The sequence below is a fragment of the Balaenoptera ricei genome, chromosome X, assembly GCF_028023285.1.
Source record: "Balaenoptera ricei isolate mBalRic1 chromosome X, mBalRic1.hap2, whole genome shotgun sequence".
Lineage (NCBI taxonomy): Eukaryota > Metazoa > Chordata > Mammalia > Artiodactyla > Balaenopteridae > Balaenoptera > Balaenoptera ricei.
In genome coordinates this window covers 39,722,856-39,746,837 of record NC_082660.1, presented here as the reverse complement: position 1 = coordinate 39,746,837, position 23,982 = coordinate 39,722,856, and the positions used below count along the sequence as shown (strand labels likewise).

Genomic DNA, 23,982 nt, shown 5'->3' with positions numbered 1-23,982 from the left:
TTTTTTTGTAATTATCTACATATATATACTTTTCCTTTGAAACAACTAAAAAATAATGGACTCAATTTTTTTTTCATTTAAACAGAAAAAATAAAGAAGTACTAGTACATTTTAGTTTTATCCCTTCCTTTGCCATTTTTGTTGGAATAATCTGTGATATTAGAACTAGGTTAATTTAGTTTATAATTGTGTATCTTGTCTTTCCAAAATTGGTTGACAATTGTTACATTTCACAACCATGTTAACGATTATTTCAACATTGAACATAAATATTACTGATCTCAGCAGTAACTACAATTGCTTTTAAATCACATTTCCCTCAATTGGAATTATATATTGTGATTTGCTTTTTGGTTTGTTGGAATTTATCTTTTTTCTGAAAACATTGCTCAGAGCTATTTGTGGATGGTCCACTTTCTAAGTTCTTGCATGTTCATAAATGACTTTCTGTTCCATGAACTGTAGCTTAGGTAGGCTCTCAAAAATTTTTTGATGCTGCTTCAGTGTCTTCTGACAATTAGTATTACAGAAGAAAGATCTGATACCAGCCTGACCTTTTAAAATTACTTTATCAACTTATTTTCCTGCCCTTTGCTCTATCCTAGGGAATTGTTTTTTCATTTCAGAACAAGAATCTCTTTCATTATCTTCTCCAACTAGATGGGCCACTCTGATCTAAAGCCTCAAGTTTTTCCTCTATTCTTGCTATTATTATTTTTTTTAATTAGCGCTTATATCAGTCAGGATCCCAGCATCGTAAAAATGATGGGATTCTCAAATAAGGTAACTGAGTGGCGTTTAATGAGTTACAAAGGTATAGAAAGGGTTAAAGAAAACCAAAAGGATGGTGAAGCACTTAGAGTAAAACAGCTGGGGATTCATTATCACCCCTGGGGCTGAAAAGGTAGAGGGAAGGAGTGGTTTCCAGGACTTAGAAAGAGCTGTGGAGCACAGCTGGGTCAGTATCTCTGGGAGAGGCCACTGCTAACTAATGGCCAGCTGGAGGGATGGATATCTGGGCCTCCCTCTCCTCCCACATTGCCATCTCCTGCCAGTGCCTCTCCTAGACTGAACCCAGTGAGAAGTCCCTGGAAGCCATCTGTAAAGGTCAGCCTCCTAGGAAAAAGCGCAGGGTGGAAAAAGTGGATCTGGAACAGCAAACAGCAAACAGAATATTTGCTTGAAATTTCTACTGCATTTAATTTGCATCATCCGATTTGGGGGTAAATATAAGAGAAAACATATCGTTATATTTTTATTCATTTTAGTCACAAGCTTTATTTCTTCATCTCTTCATCCTTTTCTTAATTGTTCTGAAAACCATTTATTCTTTTCTTTTTGCATTTTTCAATCTGCTCTTTACTGCCTCTATTACATGTTTAAATGTAGTAATCCTAGTTTTTATCTGAATGCAATCTTTCTTAATGTTATATTATGTTCTTTCCATGAGTACAGAATTCCAACAAGTCTTACTGAGGATGCAAATTAAACTTTTTTTTAAACTTAACTTTTCTTGGTATAAAACAGTTTCACATGGATACATTTATTCTGAATCCCCAAGTGGCTCTTTTATTTTGCTCAGAGTATTTTTCAAAAGTCTAGTGGTTTTTCTTTATAGCCTGAGCTTTACCAAGGAACTCCAAGTTCTTTGAGTACTGAGATTTCAGATGGATTCTGTGTCAGAATCCAAATCTTCTAGTCCCAGAAAGTGGGACCGTGAAAGTACTTCTATTTGCTGTAGCTATATTTTGTTACAGGTTGAATTAAATTGTCTACATGGAGTGGGGAGTGAGCTATGGAGAGAAAAGCCTCATAACAGGAAAGTTAATTGATTTCCCAAATAGTTACTTTTCAGTGGCTGTATGTGTGAGTCCTGATGGATTCAGCTCCAACAGCCTTTGTAGGATTTAGATTGGTTTCAAGTAGCCTCCTCCAGAGTCTAGCTCATTCACACCGGGAACATGGTTGTCTTGTGTCAGGACAGACTCCATTTTCCCTGGAAGAACTTCCTTCGCAGGAAGCAGCTTGGGAACTGCTGTGATGGTTAATTTTATGTGTCAGCTTGGTTGGGCCATGGTGTCCAGATATTTGGTCAAACATTATTCTGGATGTTTCTGTAAAGGTGTTTAGGGATGAGATTAACATTTAAATTGATGGACTTTGAGTAAAGCAGGCTGCCTTCCATAATATGGGTGGGCCTTATCCAATCAGTTAAAGCTTTAATGGAACGGAAGACTGACTTCCCCTAATCAAGAGGGAATTCTGCCAGCTGACGGGCCTTTGGACTCAAACTGCAGCTCTTCCCTGGGTCTCCAGCCTGCTGGCCTACCCAGCAGATTTTGGACTTACCAGGTCTCCACAATCATGTGACTCAATTCCATAAAATCTCTCTCTCTCTCTCTATATATATATGTGTGTGTGTGTGTGTGTGTATGTGTGTATATATATGTATGTATATATACACACATACACTTACATACATACACATCCTGTTGCTTCTGTTTCTCTGGAGAACCCTAATACCATTAGTAAGAAGTCAACTTAAAACAAATGGAACTGTTTCTTCTCTGAATTATTTTGTTTTAATTTTTGTGGGAGCCCAGCCTTCTCCTTCTGAGAGATTCATCCATATAAGAATACATTAAAAAATACATATAATAGCATTTTTACTTTCTTTTGTTTGCACCAAGAGAAAGCTGAGAATGAATGCTATATTTAGCTGATCTTTCTGAAGAATTTTCGAACGAATCCTTGTGTACTTTGACTTTCATCACACCTACTTTATCCTGGAAGCCCTTTTTTTATAGCCTCTCCTTCTCAGAGGAGGAGATTTTCCTGGTTCTGTGGAGTAATAGTAATAGTAATTGCTTACTTCTTTTACTTGCTAGTCAATTTTGTTGAAATGTGTGGTATTTGTGGTATTTATTACTTCCCTCAATCTAAGCCAATTTGCACAATGCATTTTTGGCCTGTTACTAATAATACCTATCCTATTTCCCAATCATTATACAGATTACATCCTATTTTTACATATCCTTGGTCATTTTAGTAGAATTTGTTGAGGAGGGGGAGTGTCTTAGTTTAGATTTCCTGAAAGCAGACCTGAGACAAGGATTTGGGTACAATTAGCTTATCTGAATAGTGAGGCACAAAATGGAGGACTATCAATAAAGTATACTGTATTAGGTTCCTATTGCTGCTGTAACAAAGTTCCACAAATTTAGTGGCTTGAAACAGCACAATTATTTTCTCATGGGTCTGCAGTTCAGAAATCCAACATGGGTCTCACTGGGGTAAAATCAGGGTGTCAGCAGGGCTGAATTCCCTCCTGGAGGCTCTAGAGGATAAGCCATATTCTGGCCTTTTCCAGTTTCTAGAGGTCACCCACATTCCTTGACTCATGGTCCCCTCTACCTTCAAAGCCAGCAATGTCTGGTCAAGTTTTTCTCATATCAAATCACCCTGACAGTGATTCATCTTCTGCCTCTGACTTTCACTTTTAAGGACCCTTGTGATAACATCAAACCCACCCTGATAATCTAGGGTAATCTCCCTATTTTCAGGTCACCTGATTAGCAACTTAATTCTATCTGCAGTCTTAATTCCCCTTTGCTATGTAATATAACATATTACAGATTCCAAGAATTAGAATATGGACATCCTTGGGTCTCCATTTTTCTGCCAACCATAGGTACATTAAGGATTGAGTTACAACAGTAGACAATTGATACAATTGATGTGGAATATACTTGTGGCCCAACCTGACCAGAAACAAGAGAATGGATTCTGGGAAATGTAGTTGAACTTAGCCTAACTGACACACTACAAAGCTACCAGAGTCCTTTCTTGTTGACTTTGAACTCAAGTACATCTCCTTGAACCATACTTAATTGCCGAATAAAGACTATGCTACATAAAACTGAAAACATGCTACTCCTTTTCCCAGGAGAGGACGGAGTTTCTTTAGTGTCTTTGGTTGATTTTCATTCTTCCCCCTGTTGATTCATACTTCCTGTTTTGTGTCATGTAGCTCAAATATGATATAAAGTTAACAATTATTAACAGGTCTTATGTTAGATGATGATAAGGGGATGGCAGAGGAAAAGAAATTAAAGTATTAAATTATTACATTATATATATAATTAAACTATTAAATAAAAATATTAAAATAAGGAAGAAATACTCATAAGTCATATAGTCCTCATTTCTGCAATGGTCATGTGGCCATAGTGGATAGTTAAAACTATTTCCTTTGTCCTCAACAAGCACCTCATTTCTTTTGGTTCTTTACCTGGTGGAGTGACCCAAAACTTCATTCCTAAAGGGTCTGGGCTATTAGAGCCCTGTGTGAATTAAGCTGTTGTAGTTTTCCACTAACTTGAATCATAGGATGTGGGAGCACCAAGAGGTACTTTAGAGGATCTGCTATATTCCAGACACTCTCATCCTTACCCACATTGTATGGTAGTAGCAACCCAATTTCCCCTTGGTGATCAGGACTAATCACCCCAGCCAGAGTAAACCACCCCCATTGCCTGCCTGCTTATTCAGTGGCAGGAGGCACCCAGAGTGGCCAGGCAACAGTCTCAACTTCCAATTCTGAGGAATCGTTGTTGGGTTCCCTGGTGAAAGCATTCCTCTCTTTGGAACTAGGGCCTCTAGACCAACAGAGCCTTAAGTCACAGGGATGCAAAGCAAACATTTTGCTAGTGTATCACTAGAGGTAATAGTGAGAGGAGCCACTCCCATTTCCATTCCTGGGTTTATGAATATTGGCTAAGGGAGAAACAGCACCATATATTGAATGCTGACTTAGAGCACATACAGCCTCGTGGAGGGCTTTGCTTTGTCCTGCAAGTTACACTTGTCCCTTGGTATCTGCAGAGGATTGGTTCCATGACCCCTGCAGATATCAAAATCCACGGATGCTCAAGTTCCTTATATAAAATGGCATAGTATTTGAACGTAACCTACACAAATCCTCTTGTATATTTTAAATCATCTCTAAATTACTTGTAATACCTACTACAATGTAAATACTATGAAAATAGTTGTAAGTACAATCTAAATGTTATATAAATAGTTTCTGGCATGGCAAATTCAAGTTTTGCTTTTTGGAACTTTTTGGAATTTTTTTTGAATATCTTTTATCCACAGTTCATTGAATCCACGAATGTTAAACCAATGGATATGGAAGGCCGGCTGAATTGCCACTTAGCTGGTGCTATAATAGCATCTTCAAAAGGCCATTCCACCGTTCTGGCAAACCAGTTGCTTCAGGATGATGAAGAACATGGTTAGACCAGTGAATTCCAGGCATGGGCCCATTGCCACACTTTATTTGCAATGAAGTGAGTTCCTTGATCAGAAGCAAGGCTGCGTACAAAACCGTGATGGTGGATAAGGGATCCTGTAAGCCTATGGATGATAGTTTTGCTAGAAGCACTTTGTGCAGAGAAGAAAAATCCATACCCAAAGTAAGTGTCTATTCCATTAAGAATAAAACACTGCCCCTTCCATGATGAAAGCAGTCCAATGTAATCAACCTGCCACCAGATAGCTGGCTGATGACCCTGGGGATGGTGCCTATCAGAGACTCAGTAGTTTCTGGTGCTGACAGATGGGGCACTCAGCAGGGGCTGAGGTCAGCCTGGGTGAGTGGAAGTCCATGTTGCTGAGCCTATGCATAACCTCCATCTCTGCCACCATGGCCACTTTGTCCATGAGTTCATTAGGCAATGGCAGGAGTAGCTGGGGAAGGAAGCTGAAAAATATACATTTTAGTTAGTTTATTACGGTTTGCCAAAGTCTTCTTGGCTTCCAAAGACAAGTTAGTATGCTGTAAATCATTGTATCATTTAGGAATTACATGCGGCTGCTCATAACAGTGACTTTTAATAATAGTGACTTAAAAGATCTACAAGTTTATCTTTCTGTTTCATAAAAGAAGTCTAAAAATAGTCAGTGCAGCACTAGCATAGAGGACCCATAATCATCAGGGATATAGTGTCCGCCTCTCTTTTGCTATGATATCCTTAGCAAATGGCTTCTATCCTCAAGGTTGCCTTGTGATCAACGATGGCTGCTAGGGCTCTAGTAATTTCATTAAATTCAAGGTTGAACAGCACAAAGTGGAAAACACAAAAGGAGTATTCACAAGCTGTCTGTTTCCCTTTGTAGGAGCTTTTCTAAAATTTCCTCCCAACAACTCCATCTATTTCTCATTGGGCAGGTTTTAGTCACTTGGCCAAACCTAGAAGCATAATAGGCCAGGAAATATTATTTTCTGGCTAGCTCTATTATTTCCCCAAATAAATTTGGGGATTTGTAACTAAGAGAGAAAGTCAGAGTGGATATTAAATTGGCAACCAGCAATCTGACATAGCACTTTTCTTCTAACAACTACCCTCCATTTGAGATGATGTGTGGTTCTAAGAATACATGCTTTTATTGCTATGACAGAATTGAAGTGGATGAAACTGCCTCTAGCTCTTTTATGTCTAGTTACTCAGTGGATACCTGAATCCAGTTACAAAACCTCTAAGATTTTATTTGTTCATATTTTCCCTAATGAAAAGAGACAGCAAGTAATATGAGGATTGTTTTTAGTTTTTTGTTTTATTATGATTTTTTTGCCTTAAATAACTATAACTCTCTCTCTCTCTATCTATCTATCTATCTATCTATATATATGGCTAAGCCAGATTTGACATGAAAATATCCAGATTCTTCCCCACTCCACCCCCACCAAGACACTTACTCTACAAAAAGAGAATAATAGAAAGTAAACAGCAGCCATGTCAATGGATAATTCAAGGTGACAAAATGAAGGGAGATCCTAATATCACCCCAACTCAGATGATATAGCAGGTTAAATGCTGAGCCTTTCCCTGGGCACCTATACCAAGACAGGCTGCTGTCAGGGGACTTCAAAATTGCTAGCTTCAAATAGGGACAAAATCTCAGCATTTCTTATGAGCTTTTTCACATTTTCACCTCTTTTCTTCATTTATTAACAATGATAAGCAAGCTGTGATGGAGTTGCTCTTTAAAGATTATGATTCAATTCTTCGTACCTTCCTGTTTTATAAAGCCTGAGCCCTGAGAAAGTCAGCATAAGACCCGCGTGGGTGGTGGGCAGCCATCAACTAAGTGTAATTTGAAGGTAATCATAGAACCGTCACCACTTTAAGAGTATTCACCACAGAAAAAAAAGGAATCATTTGAGTGATTTCTAAGCTCTTTAAAATAACTTCCCTGAGAAGAAAACTATTTTAATTCAGGCTATTAGTCATTTCTATCTGAATATAAATTAATTACATCAGATACTTCCTGCTTAACACATAAATGAAAAAGTCTCAGGGCTTAGGGGTTTTGAATGAGATGGCAGGGTGAGCACTGAATAGGGAACAGGCAGGAAGGGGGTGCTGCAGAGGAGTTTTATAGGAAAAAGTCAAGAGTAAAAGTGGTAGAGTTGGATTGGAGGCTGCATTTGTAGGACTAGGGGGCATGGTAAGTACTTTAGGCAGCTAAAAACTAGTGTTAGGGTGCTGAATGCTTGGAGGGACATAAAAGATGACTCTATTGAAGAAAAGAAACCAAGAGTGAGAGAGAGAGAGAGAGAGAGAGAGAGAGAGAGAGAGTTAAACATGAAATTTTTAGCAATTGCATTGACCCGACTCCCTTCTTTCCTTTTCACCCCAGATAGTTTCTATGAGCAAATCTCATAATTTCTATTTTATTTATTTATTCATTGTTTTTTGGTTTTTAAAAAACTGTGGCATCCACTTTCTATTCACAAAGAAAAAGCTCCAGTCCATCTTTTAATTTTTTTGAAAAATTCCTTACATTACAGAATGAAACTGAAATGTATTAATATTCCACTCTTACATTCCATGACAAACAAACAAACAAAAAATTTCATGAGCCAAAAACAAACAAACAGGGAGAAGCTTATAAAACTATATATGGCAACAAAAAGAATAAAATACCTAGGAATAAACCTACCTAAGGAGACAAAAGACCTGTATGCAGAAAATTATAAGACACTGATGAAAGAAATTAAAGATGATACAAATTGATGGAGAGATATACCATGTTCTTGGATTGGAAGAATCAACATTGTGAAAATGGCTCTACTACCCAAAGCAACCTACAGATTCAATGCATTCCCTATCAAACTACAACTGGCACTTTTCACAGAACTAGAACAAAAAATTTCACAATTTGTATGGAAACACAAAAGACCCCGAATGGCCAAAACAATCTTGAGAAAGAAAAACGGAGCTGGGGGAATCAGGCTCCCTGACTTCAGACTATACTACAAAGCTACAGTAATCAAGACAGTATGGTACTGGCACAGAAACAGAAATATAGATCAATGGAACAGGATAGAAAGCCCAGAGATAAACCCATGCACATATGGTCACCTTATCTTTGATAAAGGAGGCAAGAATATACAGTGGAGAAAAGACAGCCTCTTCAATAAGTGGTGCTGAGAAAACTGGACAGCTACATATAAAAGAATGAAATTAGAACACTCCCTAACACCATATACAAAAATAAACAAAAAATGGATTAAAGACCTAAATGTAAGGCCAGACACCACCAAACTCTTAGAGTAAAACATAGGCAGAACACTCTATGACATAAATCACAGCAAGATCCTTTTTGACCCAGCTCCTAGAGAAATGGAGATAAAAACAAAAATAAACAAATGGGACCTAATGAAACTTAAAAGCTTTTGCACAACAAAGGAAACCATAAACAAGACGAAAAGACAACCCTCAGAATGGGAGAAAATATTTGCAAACGAAGCAACTGACAAAGGATTAATCTCCAAAATTTACAAGCAGCTCATGCAGCTCAATAACAAAAAAACAAACAACCCAATCCAAAAATGGGCAGAAGACCTAAATAGACATTTCTCCAAAGAAGATATACAGATTGCCAACAAACACATGAAAGGATGCTTAACCTCACTAATCATTAGAGAAATGCAAATCAAAACCACAATGAGGTATCACCTCACACCAGTCAGAATGACCATCATCAAAAAATCTACAAACAATAAGTGCTGGAGAGGGTGTGGAGAAAAGGGAACCCTCTTGCACTGTTGATGGGAATGTAAATTGATACAGCCACTATGGAGAACAGTATGGAGGTTCCTTAAAAAACTAAAAATAGATCTACCATACGACCCAGCAATCCCACTACTGGGCATATACCCAGAGAAAACCATAATTCAAAAAGACACATACACCCCAATGTTCATTGCAGCACTATTTACAATAGCTAGGGCATGGAAGCAACCTAAGTGTCCATCAACAGATGAATGGATAAAGAAGATCTGGCACATGTATACAATGGAATATTACTCAGCCATAAAAAGGAACAAAACTGGGTTATTTGTAGCAGGGTGGATGGACCTAGAGACTGTCATACAGAGTGAAGTAAGTCAGAAAGAGAAAAACAAATACCGTATGCTAACACATATATATGGTATCTAAAAAAAAAAAGGTCATGAAGAACCTAGGGGCAAGATGGGAATAAAGATGCAGACCTACTAGAGAATGGACTTGAGGATACGGGGCAAGGGAAGGGTAAACTGGGACAAAGTGAGAGAGTGGCATGGACATATATACACTACCAAACGTAAAATAGATAGCTAGTGGGAAGCAGCCGCATAGCACAGGGAGATCAGCTCGGTGCTTTGTGACTACCTAGAAGGGTGGGATAGGGAGGGTGGGAGGGAGGGAGATGCAAGAGGGAAGAGATATGGGGACATATGTATATGTATAACTGATTCAATTTGTTATAAAGCAGAAACTAACACACCATTGTAAAGCAATTATACTCCAATAAAGATGTTAAAAAAAAACTATATATGGATCTCAGCACTAACAGCTGAACAGAGAAAGGAATTAAAACACTTTAATTAAAAAATCACGAGTGGATGATAAAGTGTGTAGAAACTGAAAATTTACAAACTATTTAAAACCTGGAATCGCTGACTGTTCCAAAATTACACAGATGGATCATGGGTGGTGGTGAACAGCAGAAAGGGATTATGGATGAATCTGCATTGTTCTAGCTGCTCCCCATGCTACCCATCTCCGAGGAATATGCAGTAGCTTGCATCTGCCAATCCCAAACTCCTAATTTATCCACCCCCCCCCACACTTTCCCCTTTGGTAACCATAAGTTTGTTTTCTATGTCTGTGAGTCTGTTTCTGTTTTGTAAATAGATTCCTTTGTATTATTTTTTAGCTTCCACATATGTGACATAATATTATATTTACATTTCTCTGTCTGACTTACTTCACTAAGTATGATAATCTCTAGGTCCATCCATGTTGCTGCAAATGGCATTATTTCATTCTTTTTTATGGCTGAGTAATATTCCATTGTATATGTGTACCACGTCTTTATCCATTCATCTGCTGGTGGACATTTAGGTTGCTTCCATGTCCTGGCTATTGTAAATAGAGCTGCAATGAACATTGTGGTACATGACTCTTTTTGAATTATGGTTTTCTCAGGGTATGTGCCCAGTAGTGGGATTGCTGGGTCGTATGGTAGTTCTATTTTTAGTTTTTTAAGGAACCTCCATACTGTTCTCCATAGTGGCTGTATCAATTTACATTCCCACCAACAGTGCAAGAGGGTTCCCTTTTCTCCACACCCTCTCCAGCATTTATTGTTTGTAGATTTTTTGATGATGGCCATTTTGACCGGTGTGAGAAATCCTTTCTAACACTTTGATTTTATACTTTAAGACTCCAGACAGTGAGAGGATAAATTTCAGTTGTCTTAAGCTACCCAATTTGTGGTACTTTGCTGCAGCAGCCCTAGGAAACTAATATGATTGCCAAAGACAAGACGGCATAGTTACTGTAATGGACGGCAGTGTCAAAGCAGTAATCAGAATAGTCTGACTCACAGAGATCATTAGTGTTGACTAGTGGATCATGGTGTCTCTAGAAAAGAAATAGATGGGCAGTTTACTAAATTCTTAATTGATCTGTATGAGCCTAGTAGTTCTAGACCTAGTGAACAGAAGTCTAAATTGAATCCCCAAAATACCATAGCCCCTCAATCAATTCCCAAATTTGAGCCAGTTCACAAACCTACAACTCTTTGAATGAAGGGGAGACTATGTCCCCTTGAGAAAATTTCCTGCTATGCTGGCAAATACCTATATTGTTAACCTTCTTCCTAGCCTCCCCCAAAGGAACCTGCAGCCATTTACCATTTATTAGGGTGACTGTGCATTTGGGAAAGGGAAATAATCAGACTTTGGGGGAATTAGTGGACACTGGTGCTGAACTGACACCAATTCCCAGAGACCAAAAATGTTACTGTTGCCTTCATAGAGTAGAGACTTACAGAGGTCAAAGGTCAGATTATCAATGGAGTTTTGGCTTGCGTCCATGTCACAGTGGTCCCAGTGAGTACTCATAACCATCATGGAGTTATATCTCCATTTTCAGAATGTATAATTTGAATAGATGTACTCAGCAACTTTCTGAATCACCACATTGGTTCTCTGACACATAGAGAGAGGACTATTGTGGTAGGAAAGGCCAAGAGGAAAAGCCACTAAAACTGCCTCTAACTATAAAGTTAGTAAATCAGTATCAATTCTTCATCCCTGGAGGCATTGCAGAGATTCATGCCACCATCAAGTCTTTGAATGTGGGTGAGACCTGTGATTGGCGTCTAGGAAATAGAATATATAAAAGGAGATGAGATGACATTCACTTGATTTGGTTATGTTATATAGCAAAGGTGATGGGATGTCATTCCCATTATTATTTATATTATGTTACATAAGACTCTGTCTTAGCTGTTTAGATATACAGTACTCTCATTCTGGGCTTGAAGAAACAATCTGACATGTTGTAAACTTTCCATGGAAAGGATCACATGGCAGGAAACTGCAGGTGACCTTAGGACCTGAAGACAACCTCTAGCCAGCAAAAAGATGGATCCCTCAATCATATAATCTGAAAGAAATGAATTGTACCAACAAGCCAAATGAACTTGGAAGCAGATTTTTCCATTCAAAACTCCACATGAGAATATAGCCTATCCAACATCTTGATTGAATCCTTGTGAGACCCTGAACAGAGAATTGAGGTAAGCTGGGTCTAGACCCCTGACCCACAGAAACTCTGAGATAATAAATGTGTGTTATTTTAAGCCAGTATAGCAAATTAATACATAGTTATAGGCATTTGAAAATCCAAAATTGCCTTCCGAGAGGCTGAGAAGCTGAACAAAATATTGGGTCTGAAAAGAAAACAAGCTAAGCAAATGCTGAGGGCTGAGAAGCCAAAAAGCTGAGGAGAGCTTCTAGAAGTTTTATAGGATTGAGGGAGTAATTAAAGTTCAGAGCCTGTGCAGGAGAGACCCTGCTAAACACCACAGCCTTTAAGCTGGGATTCCCAAAAACCTCTAATTCAAGAAATAATGGTGACTGGCAAATAGTCCTTCCCTCAGAATGACTGAAATCCAGCTTTCAAACAGCTCAGTACCTGATTGGTAAAGGTAATAAGCCCCAACTGTAACTGCCTTACAGAAACAAAGTCAGATCCTCACTGAAGGAAGAAAACAATCCAGAGCTTCAAATTGCCTCTACAGTTTTTCATACACAGTGAACAATATGCAATGAAAAGTACGCAGGCAAATAGATAAGGAGAAATATTAAACAGTAGAAACAGGGCTTCAGGAGATTCGGATATTGGAATGATCAAACACTGCTTTAAAATAAATGTTATTAATATTGAAAGGAATTCCAGTAGAGAACTAGAAACTATAAATAAAGAATAATCCAATGGAAAATTTATAACATAAAAAATACAATATCTAAAATTAAGCACACAATAGATACATTTAAGAGGAGATTAGATGTAGCTAATGAAAAAATTATAAAACTAGAATATAGAAGAAATAGAGTTTAAAAAAGTGAACATGTAAGTAATTCTAAATGAATATAGAATGCATAAAACTCTAATGTTAATGTCCAAGACTGTTTATATATATTTCAAATTAAAATACATTTCAACGATATCACAAAAGAAAATAAGGGATGTTTTGGTTAGCATCCATTGGTTATGCAGCAGTAACAAACAATCTCCAAAGTCTCAATGGATTAACAAAACAATTTATCTCACATTATATATTGGCTGTGGTAGCTCTGGGTTGGCTTTGGTTTCTCTCCATATATTGTCTTCATTTCAATATCCACAATAGAAGTAACCACTATTTGGAACATACTATTCTAATGGTAGAACAAAAAGAACAATGGCAGAATTATCCAGTGGCTCTAACGTTTCTGCTTGGACATCACATACAATCACTTCCACTTACATTCATTTGGCCAGTATAAGTCATATAGCCAAGATTTGGGTCAATGCTCAAGAAGAATCACCACAGGGAGGTACTTCAAATCATGTGACGTCAGGCAGGATTATATGATCTTTTATAAAGAATACAGAAATCAAAACATATTTTTGAATCTGAAAAAAATACAACCTACCACAGAGTATAAATGAAATTAATGTGTTCTAGGTCCTTATATTTTTCTGGGATGTGGGAAAACATCTAATTTATATTAGAACCTAGTAAATAAGGATCCATGTTTTAATCTCTAGTGTAATCTTAAGAAGGAGAGTAAAAGAACATATAAGTAATAAGGTAATTGGAGGAGAAATAGAGTAAAAAGAATATTTTATCAATGCAAAGAAAGCAAACAAATGAGAGAAAAAAAGAACATAAAATATATGGACTATGTAGAAAAGCAAGCATGATGGTACATTTAAATACAGGTATATCAGTAATTATTGAATACGTTAAATGCAAATGATATAAATATGCTAAAGATGATCAGACTGGATAAAAAACAAAGCCCTACTATATTCTATTTACAATATAAGAATGAAAAAACTTTGAAAGTAAAGGTCAGAAAAATATATATACAACAACTTACCACAAGAAAGCTGATGTAGCTGTACTAGTATCAGACAAAGTAAACTTTTAGGCAAAGAGCGTTCCTTAGAGACATTTTATTATTATATAAGAATTAATCCACCAGAAAACTATGGCAATTCTAGATTTGTATGTGTCTCATAACATACTCCCCAAATATACAGGATAAAATGAAGCCATTGCCAAATTCAAAAGAATTGTAGTAAATTTTAATCCACCTTTCTCAGTTACTGAAAAGCCAAGCTTACGAATTACATTACTCAAGTTTTCTATAGACTTGCCAGCCTATTTTCTACTTTTTCCATCCTTAATTTGAGTTCAAAATATTTAAGTATGGCATTTTTTTCTTCCATATCTTTTATAATTTTGTATAGTTGATCTAATATGAACTAGGAAAAGTACATCAAAGCCCACTAATACTAATCTAATTTTCTCTATTTTTTCCTTATATTTATTGTAGTTTTTGTTTTATTTATGATAAAAAATGATATCTGGTATACAAATATTCATAGGTGTTACATCTGCATTAAACATGTATTACTTAGAAATTATGTTTTATTTTGCATAACAGAGACATCTTTCCTAATATTAGTCTAAGACTGCTGAAAGTTTTATTCTCTCACATAAAAATATCTGGAGGTAGGGGGTACAGGACTAGTAAGAAGGGCTCTTTAAATTCATTAATGCCTGGTCCAACTAAAAGAAAACTACTTGACCTGTGTGCAGAAATCACAAAACAAAGAGAGAAAAAACATTGTCAAAAAGAAAATTATAAATCAACTACACTCCAATAAAATTTTTTTAAAAATTAATAACATCACATTAATTAATTTAAACATTAATAACATCAAGCATGACTTAAAGGCTAAAAGTTAAAAACAAAATTGTCTGTAATTTCAAAATATGTACAGGCAGTGCAATCTTGTTTTAAAAAAAGACTTAAAGCAGGAGATGGAAAATAAGCAGTCAGTAAAAAGAAATATGACAAATAAAAAAAATATTAGAAATAAATGAAAATGTTTCAGAGGAAAATGTTACATTTGATGCCACCAAAACTATAGTAAACAATATTTGGACCCACAGTCAGGGACGTGGAACTCAAGCTTCAAAAAAATCACACAAAATGAAATCGCAAAGAAATAATATATAAAATTTTTATAAAATATGATAGATATGTAGAGATGAAAGAAAAGGGGAACAGATAAGATAAAAAATAGTATTCAAAATTTTAGTAGAAGTGGTTTTGAAATAAAAGTCTTGACTCTGATGATCAAATTAGGTTGACTGTTTCCTCAGAAAATTTCCTCGTGAAGCTTTGATATTCAAAGATTAAGAAAAAAGTATCCTAAGGGAGTCTTAGAAAAAACAATCAACATGCAAAAGGGAGAATAATTATGCTACTCTGAGATTTCTCTACAGGATATTACTTACCAAGGTAATTAGAAGAATTCAATGAAATAATGTAATTATACTAGTCCTTGGATTGGCATCAGGGCATTCATAAACTTACTGAAACTGTATTCAAAATATTGTTTGTGTACACATAGGTAAATTTTTCTAGGATGAGAACAAATGGCTTTTTACCTGATTGAAGAGATGGCAAATAAATTACAAATCACAGCTGTAGGGCATGTCTCCCCAGTGGAAGACTTCATTTTTTTAGTAGTCCGTGGAAAGAGTATTGTGTGTCCATGAGTTTATCGCAAGGTTTTTTTTCATGTGTGAGTTTCCATTCAAACTATATCTGAAATTAATATGAATAGCATATTCTGTATAATGCAGTTGATCATCCTATAATTGAACATTAATTTATTTCAGTGCACATATTTGTATTTTGCTTAGGTGACCACTTTGCCCAAAAGGATCATGAAGTGACAGCATTTAAGTTCTAATATGCTAGGAAGCACATTCTTTGCTCTTTTTCACCTTTCATAATGCCACAAATGACAACTTTCTAACACCTTTGTGTACATATTGATTTCCTTAAACAATTATGAGGGGAAAAAACCCTAGGCTCTTGCTTTAAAAAAGCATTAGTCTATGAAAGTATTCAGTTTTGACTTAAGCTGCATATTTACATCTGACGTCCTGAAAACAACTCTGTGCTTTGGAGCAGTGTTCTATGTTAATTGTTTTGGGCTCATGGAAAAAGACAGAGGCAGAATTAATATGTGAATGGCCCATTCACATGATGAAAGGACTAAATGATATTCTAAGAAACTGTAAAATAAAAGGCCTCAAAATTGTTTAAACAAAGAAAACAGCCATCGTATGGCACACTATATTTGCATATGTTATATCAATTGTGAGCACTAGTTTGGCTTCAACAAAAAATAATCTGTTATATAAAATTAATGTTGTTTATTTAAATTTTATTGGTTGTATAATGTGATGAATTCAACTTTTAATTTAGGTTTTATAATTGTATAAGGGATAATAGCATAAGGAGTTCATTCTTAGGTTTACATGATACATATTTATAGGCCATTATAATAAAATAAAAAAGAGTTTCTGTCATTACTGTGGGTCAGCAAAAAATTTCTTTTCACTTCATAAGTGTAAAAAGATGCCCATGCAGAGCCTAATTCACCCACACTGCTCACTGTCTCCATCTCAGTATGGCTTTGCTGTAGGCAAGCTGCCTTCATTCTCTAACTATGGTGACTCCACTCATCTGTCTCAAACCATGGGAGATGAAGAGTTATGCTTCAGCAAAATGAACTACAACATGCTCCAGCCAATCAGGGTCATTCCCGAATAGTACCATTATTGATTTGTTGGTCAAAACTCAAAACAAACTAATCCCCTAATTCCATACTTACTGAGTAGAAAATTAACAAATGCATGAAAAGTTACAATCTTCCATGTTTTGTTTTACCCTGCATTCCCTAAAAAACAGAGCATGAGGGCATGAAGTTGACATGCTTGTTTTTGAGGTAGGGTGCACTCTTCGTGAATGAAGAATGAGGGAAAAGGGAATTTCAGTCAAGGAAGGAGCAAAAAGTAATACAAGATCATGTATTACCAAGATGTTCATAGCTGTACAGGAAAACTGGCTGATGATTGGTCGTGTAGGATATCTTCAGAAAGGATGTGTTGAACCCCTGCTTTCCTGAACCATTTGGTTTTGTTGGAAAGAGAGGAAGGGCAAGCAATTTATCTGCCACTTCCTATCTATCTCCTGTCTCATTAGTCAAAGTTCACCCCATGGGGCATTAACACCCCCACCTGACGCCACTAGACAGTCACTGGAGAAGGCAGCACCTCTGTGTGTCCGGGTGATCAGACCTGAGTCTTAAAACCACTGTGGCTCTTTCTAGGGTAAACATGATGGTGGCTCAGTCTTTGCCCTCAAAGGCAGGGGAGATGATATATGGTGTCATGAGACAAGGAGCCTGTGCTAGAACAGAACCCATACCTCCAATATCTGGGTATCATAGAATCCAGGGCTCAGAGGAAGAAAGAAGCTACTTTTATAATGGGAGGGAGAAAAGAGAAAAAGATGGGGAAGGCAGAGCTAAATGGAGCTGAGTGCCAATTTACCCATTTATAATAAGAAATGTAAATGACACTCTAGTACACTGATCAGGTAATATCTCTATCCATGGAAACATCCGCTTTAGCATCTCTGACTTTCCTTTCTCTGACTTACCAGTCCCCACCACTTAGTCTTGAGATGAGCTTTCACCAGTAGAATATAGGTTAAATGATGTTATGCCAGTTACGAGGCTAGCTCTCAAGAGAACTTGCATGCATTGCCTTGACCTCTTGGAACATTGCCCAGAAGCCTGCTGCAGTATGAGAGACCACATGGAGGAGAGGTATACTGTCTAATAGGAGGTCATCCGAGAAAAGCCAGCCCATAACCAACACAGTAGCTGACCACAAATGCATGAATGACCCTGGCAGAGACCAGAAGAACTGCTCTGATGAGCATAAGCTAAACTGTCAACCCCCAGAATTATTTGTTCAGTAAATAGTTGCTGCTTTAAACCACCAAGATTTAGGGTAGTTTGTTACACAGCAAAAGCTAACTGATATGTTTGGTATCTGAAACATAGGTTATTTTTCCCTTTTTCAATTGATAGCCACCTTTCAGATTTACGATGTCAATTAAAATGTTGGTTTCCCCCAAATAAATACAAAATAAATTGAAGTATTTTTGAAGGGAAGACCAGCTACTGGGAGTTTCAACTGGCATTTTAATATGTTCCATGACTGCACATGAAACTTTTTCTTCACAAATTATCCTTCTCCTTTATATCAGAGAAGAGTTGTTTAGTATACACTAAAGTATTTGTGTTTTTTGAGAATACCAAGGAATTGTGTTTTCTGCAAAACATATGGTCCCTTTCTCCTACTTCAACACCTACATAAGTGTTTTGGGGGGAATACAAAAAAGAATTATTGACATATTTTATGAATCAAATGCCATTAATCCTAATCTTCTGACCATACTCAGAGCCAGGAGACTTGGAAATTCTACATTCTCATTCAAGTTGTACCTGATCTGGGAAGTCCAATTGAACTAAGAATCTCAAAGATGAAATAGTTAGTTCAAACTTGCTTTAGTTACAACTAATGTATTAATTATAACTAATTCATTACCCTGTTGGCAATGAAATCTTAGTCAGTGCAGATCTGCCAATAGGGTTGAACTATTTCAGAAAAAAATAGGATGTTTTCTCCATAAACTGCCAGGTAACTACCGTTTAGGGAGATGAAATAAGACAGGACAACTCTTTTAAACTCCAACTGTGGAAATTCTGCATGGTGTCCTGTCAACAAGGAAGTAGAATACCTGATTTGGGGGATCAACCTTTCTTGCTTCATAGTGGAGCTCTCAAAATTAATCTTTATAAAGACATATAGATTCAGAAATGAAAAGTATTTTACAGATATGATGATTATGATTAGTTTCAAAGAAAAATGTTATCTATGCTCTTTAGAAATGGGATCAAAAGGAGCTTTTATTTCTAGTTGTATGAAGAACAAAAAGATCTACATATAATAAGAAAAGAGGCATGTGGTACTTGCTATAAATACACTTATTTATTGTCCTTCTGTTATTTGTCTTGTGGGTCAGCTTTATGCCACGAGAATGCTGATAACCTACACCCAGGAAAATAATGGGAAGGGTTAATGTCAGCCCATATAATTTCCTTTATTAAATTGGTACCAAGCTTTCCATTTAAAAGCACATGTTCCCACAACAGCAGAGTTCAGTTGTGCACCTTGAGATCAGTCTATTATACACCAACTACAGTGAAAATAAAGGAATGGCTATCCTCTAGATAGAAAAAAATCAATTAACTGAGCAGCCCGCAATTCTTAGCCATTACTAATCTTTCCGTGTAGCCTCAGCAGGATTCTTTTAGAAATGCAAACTCTTGCCAGCCATTATTCCAACCTCCCCAGCAAATCACATCCAGTAGTGCAGTGAAAAAATCAAGAAGGTAAAGATTTCTATATACTCCAATGGTTATTGATATTTTTTTTTCTGGAAGACAAAAGGGTAATCCTTTAGAAAAAAACAGATCGTTTTCTAATAAATGGCTATTACTATGAAACAGATGTTTTCTGCAATGTACACTGACTTTCAAAATCAGCTAGTTTAGCAGAATGTGTGTGTGTGTGTGTGTGTGTTTGTATACATGTAGATAGAGATAGATAGAGAATGAAAGAAAGAGAGATCTTGTTGTTTTTTTTTTCCTAAAGAGATCTAAGTAAATATTCTGAAAAATGTCAGTGGTAAATAGAGGCAATTAAACCTTAAATATGATTTCATTCAAATAATTTTGCATACTAAAAAGCATGTTGCTTTTCAGAATAGACATAGGAAGTTATTATGATAATCTTTTGCTAGCACCCTCAAAATCATGAGTAGCCTCATTCTTGCAAAAGAGCAAAAGCAGAAATGTCAACCCAAAGAAGAGTTGAAGGAGATTTAAATAGTTGCACATTAAATAATGATAAAAATTTGCACTGGTAATCCTGTTAAGCTGAAGATACTCAGTTTATGGGGAGTGTAATTATTTAACAGTAGAAAACCCTTGACATTCATTCAATAAATGTTAGTGAATGACTGCTATTTACCAAGCACTTTTCTAGGCATTGAGCATATTGTAGGGGTATAATTAAGCTCCTGCCCTCATAGAGATTATATTCTAGAATAGAGAAACAGGCAATAAACAAGTAAATAAAATAAATTCCAATATTGATGAAGAAAATAAAGCAGGGTAATGCAACAGTGACTAAAGCAGGCTAGGGTTGAGGGTTGGCTACTTTATATCACACGTTAAGATGAAGCTGTGTTGAGAAGGTAACATTTGTTTCGAGGCCTGAGTGATGAGAAATGAGCAGCCATTTAAAAAATCTGGAGTTTAATTAGGACCCATTTGTTTATTTTTGTTTTTATTTCCATTACTCTGGGAGATGGAGCGAAAAAGTTATTGCTGCGATTTATATCAGAGAATGTTCTGCCTATGTTTTCCTCTAAGAGTTTTATAGTATCTGGTCTTACATTTAGGTCTTTAATCCATTTTGAGTTTATTTTTGTGTGTGGTGTTAAAGAGTGTTCTAATTTCATTTTTTTTACATGTGGCTGTCTAGTCTTCCCTATGGAGAACAGTATGAAGGTTCCTTAAAATCTAAAAGTAGAGCTACCATATGATCCAGCAATCCCACTCCTAGGCATATATCCAGAGAAAAACTGGGTTCAAAAGTATACATGCACCCCAATGTTCATTGCAGCGCTGTTTACAATAGCCAAGACATGGAAGCAACCTAAATGTCCATCGACAGATGAATGGATAAAGAAGATGGGGTACATATATAGCTATGGAATATTACTCAGCCATTATAAAGAAGGAAATAATGCCATTTGCAGCAACATGGGTGGACCTGGAGGTTATCATACGAAGTGAAGTAAGTCAGATAGAGAAAGACAAATATCATATGATATCACTTATATGTGGACTCTAAAAAAATGATACAAATGAACTTATTTACACAAAAGAAACAGACTCACAGACTTAGAGAACGAATTTATGGTTACCAGGGGGGAAGGGTGGGGGGAGATAGATTGGGAGTTTGGGATTGACATGTAAACAGTGCTATGTTTAAAATAGATAACCAACAAGGACCTACTATATAGCACAGGGAACTCTGCTCAATATTCTGTAATAACCTAAATGGGAAAAGAATTTGAAAAAGAATAGATACATGTATATGTATAAGTGAATCACTTTGTTGTACATCTGAAACTAACACAACATTGTTAATCAACTATACTCCAATATAAAATAAAAATTAAAAAAAAATAAAAAAATCTGGAGCTTAGAGTTCTAGGCAGAAGGAATAACAAATGCCAAAGCCCAATGTTTGGAATAAACCTATTATGGCCAAAGATCAGAGTGGCCAGTGTAACTGGGGTTTGGTGAGCTGGGACTGGTTCATGTTGGGCCATGAATATCATGATAAGGAATTGGGATTTTATTTTAAATACATTGGAAAGTCATGAAAAGGTATTCAGCTGGGGAGAAACATAATATGACTTAAGTTTAAAAAGATCAATCTGATAGTTATAGTAGAAGCAGGAATGGAAGGAGTGAGTCCAGTTGAGAGGTTGTTATAATAGAACAGAGGAGGGATGTTAGTGGCTTGTTCTAGGGTGGTATTTGTAAAGGCTGTGTGTCCTGGAAGTAAAAAAAGTGGATGGATTGCGGCTATATTGTGGGAGTAGAGTCAGCAGGACTAGCGGACAGATTTGATGTGGGTGACAAGGATGACTTTTGGATTTTCGGTTTATACCATTCAATAAGAGAGGAGACACTAAAAGTGGATCAAATTTGGGGCTGTAGAGTTCGGAGGTTATAAATATTTTTTTGAACTTGTTGCGTTTGAGATATCTTTGAGCCATCAAAATGGAGAAGTTGAGTAGTAAATTGGACATGTGGACCTGGGACTCATAGAACAAGTCTGGGCAAGAGGACCCAGTAAGATCACCCTTACCCCTTGGCCCCAACACCATTATTCACAGCAGGATTCAAGATAGGCCTAAAGAGCATTTGTTTCTGGTAAATTCCTTCTCTGGGCCTGACACGATTCTCTGTAGTCTATAAAATAGGTCCACAGGGCTCAGGGTGCTCTAGGTAAGACGATATCTACAACATAACTTGACATTGTCAGGGCCATTGATATCAACTATTGGTCTCAATAGAACTGATGCCCTACGTTCTTCTAAGGGACCACTTTAGGACTAAATAATCCCTTTCTTCTCACATCCCATCAACCTCCCTCCCATCCCTGTTTTCATCAGCTACTACCAGAAATCCGAATCTCTCAGGTCATCCATCATTGTCCAGACTTTCTCCCCATCCAGATCTGTATGCGGTAAGTCTGATCTCTTCACCTACGCTTTCCTGATCTGCAGTTCCACATCCTCTGAGACTCATGGTTTGTTATCAGCAAAATCCCCCATATCCTTTACTTCATCTCTTAATGTTCCCTTCACCTTCTTCTTGTTCTAATCATAATCGGGCTCTTTCCTGAGGACAATGCCTCCTTTGCAGCCCTTTTAAATGCTACTTATAGGACCTTGAGGCAGGGTAGGTGTCCCAGTTGCTTCCCAATTATTTTACCTCCATTCTTTTTTTTTAAAATTAATTAATTTATTTATTTTTGGCTGTGTTGGGTCCTTGTTTCTGTGCGAGGGCTTTCTCTAGTTGCGGCGAGCGGGTGCCACTCTTCATCGCGGTGCGCAGGCCTCTCACTATCGCGGCCTCTCTTGTTGCGGAGCACAGGCTCCAGACGCGCAGGCTCAGTAGTTGTGGCTCACGGGCCCAGTTGCTCCGCGGCATGTGGGATCTTCCCAGACCAGGGCTCGAACCCGTGTCCCCTGCATTGGCAGGCGGATTGTTAACCACTGTGCCACCAGGGAAGCCCTTTACCTCCATTCTTTATCAAAAACCATAGGTCTTTGAATTGCATTACCCCAGACCTAACAATACTTGGCTCATTCTATTAGAAGTTGTCATATATTGCACTCCTGGTCACTCAGCCTAATTCATGATGAAGGATATCCTTAATCCTAACTTCAACCATCACAAGCTCTCATCACAGCCTTCTCTGTTTCCAAATCACTAATTTAGTACCTTTGTTCCATCTATTCTTAAATTTTATCAGGATTCCTACCCATTGGGCAAGTGGGCCCTCACTGATGCTTAGCAAACATGCTTCGTCTTGCTTGTAAAGTTGCTGTGCTACTATTTAAGATGCCTATTTCCTACCTTTTTTTTGTCTTCTCCAACCCTCTAACATATCTACATTCTTCTTTATTCTCATCAAATCTATTACCTATTCTATCATAACTGATATTCTTTCTCTGCTACCAGTAAAAATGAATGAGTAATGATAACCCCTATACTTATACACTGAATCCCCTTTCTCTGTACCACTTGAGGCCTTTGCTCTGGAAATTATCCTCTCTCTACAGGATCATTCTCATCATCATATAAACTTGCTATAAAATATTTAACCTTAGATATAATATTTCCAATATTAAATAAGATACCCACCATTATCTCATGTCTCCTTCCAGCTATGATCTCATTTTTCCCTTCCATTTGAGAGCAAAATTCTGCAGACTGTTGTCTATACTTTGTCTCAGATTCTTCATCTCCTTTTCTTTCTTTAACCCATGCTAACCAAAAGTTTCCCTCTCCATTGCATGGAAACAACTTTTGTCATGGTGAATGGAACTCCATATCACCAAATCAAGTGCTGAGTTATCTGTCTTCATTTTACAAAAGTATTGAACAGCATTTAACAGAGATGACCATTTCCCTTTTCTGAAAATACCTTCTTCATTTGGCGTTTGAGCTACATTCCCCTGGTTTTCCTCCTGCATCACTGGCTGCTTCTTAATGTCCCTTGCTGGCTTATCCTCCACTTCTTATCTCTCTATATTACAGTCCCCCAGGGCTCATC

The 23,982-nt window shown here is 37.0% G+C and overlaps 1 protein-coding gene across 1 annotated transcript in view; it reads left to right on the top strand.

The window, feature by feature from the left end:
* Positions 1 to 5,393: 5,393 nt before the first annotated feature.
* Positions 5,394 to 23,982, top strand: part of LOC132357054 (protein phosphatase inhibitor 2-like) — a 109,156-nt gene continuing 90,567 nt past the window's right edge. Inside the window, exon 1 of the mRNA XM_059910372.1 lies at positions 5,394 to 5,477. Coding sequence (XP_059766355.1) covers positions 5,394 to 5,477 — 84 coding nt within the window. The remainder of the gene's footprint in view (positions 5,478 to 23,982) is intronic.